The sequence below is a fragment of the Berghia stephanieae genome, chromosome 7 (assembly GCF_034508935.2).
Source record: "Berghia stephanieae isolate SIO BIC M18660-M18661 chromosome 7, UCSD_Bste_1.3, whole genome shotgun sequence".
In the NCBI taxonomy this organism is placed as follows: Eukaryota; Metazoa; Mollusca; class Gastropoda; order Nudibranchia; family Aeolidiidae; genus Berghia; species Berghia stephanieae.
In genome coordinates this window covers 46,198,506-46,206,005 of record NC_088366.1, presented here as the reverse complement: position 1 = coordinate 46,206,005, position 7,500 = coordinate 46,198,506, and the positions used below count along the sequence as shown (strand labels likewise).

At 36.2% G+C, this 7,500-nt stretch overlaps 1 protein-coding gene across 2 annotated transcripts in view; it reads left to right on the top strand.

Moving 5' to 3' along the window:
- The window catches only part of LOC144977365 (NADPH oxidase 5-like), a 37,966-nt gene that overhangs the window by 23,373 nt on the left and 7,093 nt on the right, over positions 1-7,500 (top strand). For both annotated transcript variants that reach the window (XM_078922488.1, XM_078922487.1), the window contains 5 exons: positions 1,325-1,394; positions 2,829-2,961; positions 4,341-4,454; positions 5,610-5,746; positions 6,195-6,305. In XM_078922488.1, the coding sequence (XP_078778614.1) occupies positions 1,325-1,394; positions 2,829-2,961; positions 4,341-4,454; positions 5,610-5,746; positions 6,195-6,305 (565 nt within the window). The remainder of the gene's footprint in view (positions 1-1,324; positions 1,395-2,828; positions 2,962-4,340; positions 4,455-5,609; positions 5,747-6,194; positions 6,306-7,500) is intronic.

Below are 7,500 nucleotides of genomic sequence, written 5' to 3'. Positions count from 1 at the left end.
TTTTATTATTGATTCATCTATCTATTGTAGTTTATTTATATATCTATTTATTTATTATTTATTCACTACTGGTTGCACGCACCATAAAAAGCATTTTAACTTGAGGAATAAAGCGTGTGCTATACGTATAATTTTAAAACGTATGCAAGTTTGTGTTTGTGCTTGTGTGTGTGTGTGTGTGTGTGTGTATGTGTGTGTGTATGTGTGTGAGCGGGGGGGGGGGGGGGGGGGCGAATGTGCATGGTTTTTCATTCATTTTTCTTAGAATCGAATTTAACAATACCTGATTTAAAAAAGCAATATACACGTAACAGGGGCTTCGTGTACGGCTATGTGGTCTAGTGGTATGACATATTTGAGTCCTTTGAAAAGTCTATTAACTCACCGTACTCAGGTGTAAAATAAGTACCTGGCCGTTAACAGCGTTGTCTCTGTCGAAAAAAAAATTGTATTATCGCCTAACAGGCATCATGCCTCGTTCTTTATGTTACGTGTTAGTCAGGGACCCTTTGTAAAGCGCTTTGAGCACGTTTAGTAGATATTGCGCTACATAAATGCTCAATTTTGTTTTTCATTTTGATAAATTGCTCTTTAACTCACTCAATCCTAGAGATTTTTTGCTGCTTTTCAAAAGTGGAAAAAATGTATTAAAAATGAGCATGTACATAGATAGTTTTATTCTACTAGCATTAACATATAAAAACTAAAAACATTAGCTTTGATACAACGCCTATGATTATAATTTGTCTCAGAAAAATGTAATAAATAGGCATGGGGTAAAAGTAACCTGGGTAAGCTATGGACGGATTTAGTCGATTTTAGGGTTGAGTGAGTTAACTAGTTAACTGCAGATCTCTGGAATTATTCGCGTGATTACAACTTTGGCCAGAAAATTTGTCCTTCAAATATCGATCGATTTAAATGACCCTCGTCTTGGAAAAACTCTCTCTCAAACCTGGGACTTCGCGAAGTCTTCCTTCAAGTCCAAGGTTTGGATGTTGTTGCTTTGTTTGTTTGTTTTTTGTTTTTTTTTGTTTTGTTTTTTTCCAAGATTAGCGTCATTTAAATCGATCGATATTAAAATGGCGAGTTTTCTGGCCAAATTTTTAAATACCGGTCTTTCCGGAGTACGACAGGTAACTTAGTTAAAATGAAAAAAATACGACTTACATTTCTTATCCTCCCCCCCCCCCCCTCGCCCTTTCCCCTTCCCCCTTATCCGCCCCCCTTCCCCCCCCCCCCCAAACCCCGCCCCTCCCCCCTACCCCCCACAACCCCGTCTCCCACTATTTACCAAATGTTATCCCATCATCTCGCCACACAGACAACCGTTCGTTCGTGCATTCTACATGGGGAAAACATACATTGATTGTGTGTCACTTCTACCCTCTGACGTAAGTGGTGAAAGCGGCTGGTTCCAAAACAAATAGGGTATAAAAGTTATGACGTCACACCTCCCTCTTTTCCGATAAAAAACTCATTGGAAGTGTGTAACCAGTCCTCCGAACGACTAACAATGAATAGATTACATATAGATAGTGAATCATAAGGTGGCAGAACTATTTCAGTAGCAGGGTGTATAGACAGATTCTTAGGATTATGGGGCGTAAAAGAGCAAGGGTGGGTGATCTTTAATGACGACCAGGACATATCTAGACTAGAAAATATCATACCATCACTGACATCAGAGGATCAGTTGCACAAGGCATGTAGGTATCCAGTCTCTGTAGTACTCCTTTCACACTTCCAATGAGATTGGTACCAGTATTTTGGCATCATACTTTTGTTCCCTTTTACATAATAATATATTATATTCTGTAACCTAAGGGCACATTTTGAGTTAACATTGTTATAATGGACAATAAAATTTCGCGTTGGTTTCAGAGTATTGGACAACATGAGTGATTCCTGTTGACATCGGGGTCCTTTTCTCAGTTTGGTCCGTCTGTATGGAATACCCTTCCACAGAGCGTCCGAAAATCCAAATCATTGTCTGTGTTCAAGAAATCCTTGAAAACATTTCTTTCTTTTTTATTTTATGCCATGTACTTTCTATATTGGTTTGTGTTGATGTAATTTAAAGCGCCAAGAGCCTCATTGTTGAGGATACCGTGCGCTTTATAAGGGTCTATTGTTATTATTACTATTATTATTATTATTATTATTATTATTATTATTATTATTATTATTATTATTATTAATATTATTATTATTCTGTACTTCCTTCACGGAATGCCTAGCCGGAGTTTATCCCGATTTCTGTAGCATGAAGCGAGTCAATAGCAATTCCTCGCTATCATTTTGATAGGACGCTAGTTAATAGCAAAGACTTCCCGCCAAATCTACTAGACCCAGCAACTCAATCACTGCTTGGTGACCAGGAGGTCAGAAAAAAACATCTCGACTTCACTCCGGATCGATCTTGGTCCCTTTGCGTGTGAAGCGAGTGCTCTACCAACTGAATTATCGGGACCCCATTTGTCATTTTAAGAAACCGTGTTTATTTCTTCAATGAGATTTTTAGAATTATTCATAAAGTATTTTATTAATGTTTCAATTAAGATTTTGAAAGTCCCAGGTTTTAAAGTTGTTGCCAAGATGAGAACCAGTCGATTCAATCGATATTTGAAGGACGAGTTTTCTGGCCAAAAGTTTAAATACGTGTTTGTTTATGGTTTTGTTTTATTTTGTTTTTGTTTTGATATGTCTTGTCCTACATGTTAAGTGTTGCTGTTGGCTAGGGACCACGTGTAAAGCGCATTGAGTACGTTTAATGGATATAGCGCTATATAAAAGCTCAAGTTTATGTTTACATCATTATTCCACAGGTGACCCATCTAGTGATCAGCAGACCTCCGGGGTTTCACTTCAAACCAGGGGACTATGTGTTTATACAGGTCCCTGTTGTGGCCAAGTACGAGTGGCATCCCTTTTCCATCAGCAGCGCCCCTGAAAATACCGGTGAGTATCAAGATACACTTATATACAGGTCTGACAACAGAACGTAATTAAATTTTTTTTTTTTTATTATTTTTTTTTTTTGGGGGGGGGGGGGGGGGGCTTGATTTAACATTGTCGTAATGGACAATACTTTGCTGTGGTATGTGAGTATTTCTGTTACAACAATGAGACCATCACAATACTCTTCAACAGTCGTAACGTCACTTCCTTCCTAATGACGCATGGTAACTTAGTAACACTGGCTCTAAACTATCGGAACAATGGCGGACGCCCGTATGAAATATTTCTCCGGCGAGTATAAAAGCGTATCCAGAGGGGGGAAAACACATGAATTTGAACATGGTAAATTCTAGCCAGCATGAAGAATAAAAAGTGATGATTTTCTTTGTTTAGAACCAAGATGGCCGCCGTTGCCGGGCGGCGTGACATCAGACTACTGAATCCAATTTGCGTAGTAATCAGATCTGGAAATAAGTACACGTTGGTTTGTGAGTATATTTCTATTACAACAACGACACCATAACAGTTCACTTTAAAAAGAAATATTTCCATTACAAAAACAATGAGCCTATAACAACTTGGGTTATGAGACCTACAAATAAGTACACGTTGGTTTGAGAGTATTTCCATAACAACGGAATTCAGCCCGTAAACTCGCGCATCGGGCGTCGTGAGACGACGTCTGGGGACAGATCCTGGTTTTCTTCCTCGTCGTTGGTCAATCGTTTAAATAACTTTTTTTTAAATTCCCTCAATTGGGTGCGCTGCGTTGTGGCTGACGCCTGAGTTATTCCAGTATTCCCTTGGAATAGACCCTAGAGACAAATTTCCCCTATGGGATGAATAAAGGGAATGTTTTATTATTTTTTAAATTTTATTTTTTATTTTATTTTATTCATCCCATAGAGGAAACTTGTCTCTAGGGTATAATATTCCAAGGGAAAACTGGGGAATAACCCAGGCGTCAGCCGCAAATTGAGCTAAGGAGAGGTGACTTGCTCAAGGCCACACAGCGCAGCGGGGTTGAGGGGGGGGGGGGGGGTGATCGAACTCATTTCCTTTCGGGTACAAAGCAAAGACCGTACGCTGAGCCATGTTGCCCCTTTAGGTTCGGGGGAACTTAATTGCTATTGTATACAAATATATAGATAGTATGCGCTTGGCTAAGAAGCTCACAACATTGCCATCAGGAAGTATAACGGAACAACACACGAACTGTGTAAACGTTTATAGTCTGGTTAATACAGTTAAGTGAAAATTACTCATAAACGCGGATGGAAAGAAAACCAATAACAAAGACCTGAGTGACGTCAACTTTGAACTATCTATAATATATTCCAGCCGTTGATTTTTTTCTTGTGTGTGTGTTTTTTTGACAGATGAGATTTGGCTACACATTCGTACAGCAGGACATTGGACTCGATCCCTAAACACCTACTTTACCAACTACACCAACCAGGACACTGAGAAGGGTTCCGTTGTCAGCTCCAGTAGTAAGACTTGTAATCTTAATGTTTTACTCGTAGTAGGTACAGAATCAATGCTCTTTTCTCACATTGTCTCAATGCTCGGCTCTCAGGGGCAAAATAAGTATCTGGTTGTTAACAGCGTTGTGTCTGTCGAGAAAATAATATAGTATATATACATTCTTGATCTATTTATTATATACTTTGGACAACATGGGTGATTCCTGTTGACATCAGACATCCTGTTTGTTGGATTATCTACAGTAGAATTACTTTAAACCGAAATTTTGGGGTCCTTCTAAACCATTTCGGTTTAAAGACATTTTGGTTTAAAGCAAGTTCCCGTTTTGCAATGTTTTTCAAGGGTAGTAACTATGTATTTTCATTGAAGGAATGCCTGGGCGACATGATCTACTGATGACGTTTGGAAAGAGCGAGGACAATAAAGATTTATTTTTATTATTATTTTTAAAAATAATTTCTTATTTATTTATTATATACATTGTTTATTTTCATTATTTTATACATTATCTATCAATTAATTTATTTTATACATTAGGTATCTATGTATTTATTATATAAATTATTTATCTACTTATTACATAACTTATTGATATATCTATTCATTGTATTCATAATTAATCTATGTATTTGTGACATACATTATTTATCTATTTATTTATCATATGCATTATTTATCAACTGATTATATACATTACTGATCTATTCTGTACACATATTTGATCAATGATATATTATATGCCTTATTTATATATTTATCATAGGTATGCATTATTTAGCATTTTATTTATTATACACATTATTTATTTATTTTTTATCGTATGCACTATTTATCGATTGATTTATTATATTCATTACGCATTGACATTATTATAAATTTATCTTCTTATTTATTTTATTCGTTATTTAACCATGTTTATGTGTCTTATTTGTCTGTCTATTTATCATATACATTATCTATATATTTATTTACCATATACATTATTTATCTATTTATTTATCATATAATTTATAAATAATTTGTTTATCTATTTTTTTACCATATACATTATTTATCTATTTATTTATCATATAAATATTTTTTAATCTATTGATCTATTATATACATTATTTATATATTTATTTATCTATCATATACATTATTTATCTACTTATTTCCAGCAAACATCGACTTGGCCAAAAGTTTCATGCAGCGACGTTCGTCTTCCATCGCCTGGCTCAAGCGCAAACCATTGAAGGCCAGACGAATCAACTCGGATATGAGGAAAAGAGTCGTGACGAAGAGAGTTAAAGAACTGGTAGGGTTTTCATTAGGCGTGTATTGACGTAGGTACTTTGATAATATAATATCACGTTTTATTAAATTTTGCCTAGAAAACTCGTTTTTCAAATATCGATCTTGGTAATCGATATAATATTATACTCTCTGATTTCCCCCCTTTTCCAACAGATCTTTCTCAAATGCAGCTCCAAAAATCTGGAATTCCCTGTCCCCCACAACCAGAAACTCTCCAACGGTTAACTCTTTCAAGTCCAATTTAAAGACTGAACTGTTTAAAATAGCCTTTACTTAATTTAGTTTATTGTTCTTCAAACTAAGCTTTCAGTGCTGTAGTTTTTATTTTATTCTCCCTTTGTGAGTTCGTGTTTTAATGTAAAGCGCCTTAGAGCATGAATCCATGGAATTTGCGCGCTATACAAGTGATTTGCTATTGTTATTATTGTTTTCCAACCCAATTTCCCCAGGTCCATATCGACGGTCCCTACGGCACACCCACCAGAGACATTTTCGACCAAGAACACGCCGTTCTCATTGGCTCAGGCATAGGAATAACTCCATTTGCCTCCATTTTACAGGTGATCCTACATATAGATATTTTTTAAATACTTGAATAAACGTATACAGTACTCGCTGTATTATAGCGCGCTCTCTTGGGAAGCCAAAAAGCGTGCTATAATCCGAGCGCGCCGAAATACGATGTTAATGGGAGGTAACGACTTATTATGTAGATACAATTCGGTCACCTAGCCCCAGCGTGCCGTATTGCAGAGTGCGCTGAAATGGGAAGCAGAAGTAGTGACGTCACACCTTCCTCTCTTCCGGTTCAAAACTCATTGGAAATGTGTAACCAGACCTCCGGAGGACTAACAATGAATAACTTACATATTGAATGATAAGGTGGTAGGATGTGTATGTAGGCAGATTCTTAAGATTACGGGACGTAAAAGAGTGAGTGTGGATGATCTTTATTAACGACCAGCATTTATTATTTAGGCTAGAAGATAAGTTGCAATCATTCTGAAACCAGAAGATCAGTTGCACAAGGTTTTAGTAGGTCACTGGTTTTACACTTCCAATGAGATTGGAACAGTATTGTGGCATCACACTATTGCCCCCTATTCGGCATGCTAGAATCCAGCGATTCTGGTATTCCTACATCACAATAAATACAAATCATATTATAGGCAAAATTTCATTGCGTTTCAATGTGTTGAATGTATCTCATTTTGATGACGCGTAACACAAAACACTGCAACCACCATTGAGTACAGACGATACTAGTTATTTTGCATTTTATTTTATTTGTTTTCCACGTTTATTTGTGTATTTTTGTACCCGAAACGTCCATTGTCTGTTTTGTTCCCATACGAAGCATATCCATTTTCACTCTTTCGTTAGTATTAACACAAAACACTGCAATGTACATCAGACATGGATATTTGTTACAGTGAATGACATAATCAGTCTAATGGTGAAAAAGTTTGAACTGAGACATTGCCAAGTTTAGTTAGAAGGTCAATATTTATTTTTAAAATGAGTTCTTGTCATAAATTATTAAATCAACCTTTTTTGTACATCTTTGGGAAATATCAAAGCTTAATTTCACTTCTAAATATTTTTTTACAGCTAGTCAAGTTGAAAAAATATGAAATTCGAGAAAAGTTGCTGGATACCTATCCCATACATCTGACCAGAACTTCATGAAAAATAACCTAATTTACTTCAAATAAAAATTAAAATGCTCTGGTGAGCAAATTCTTTCAGAAATTG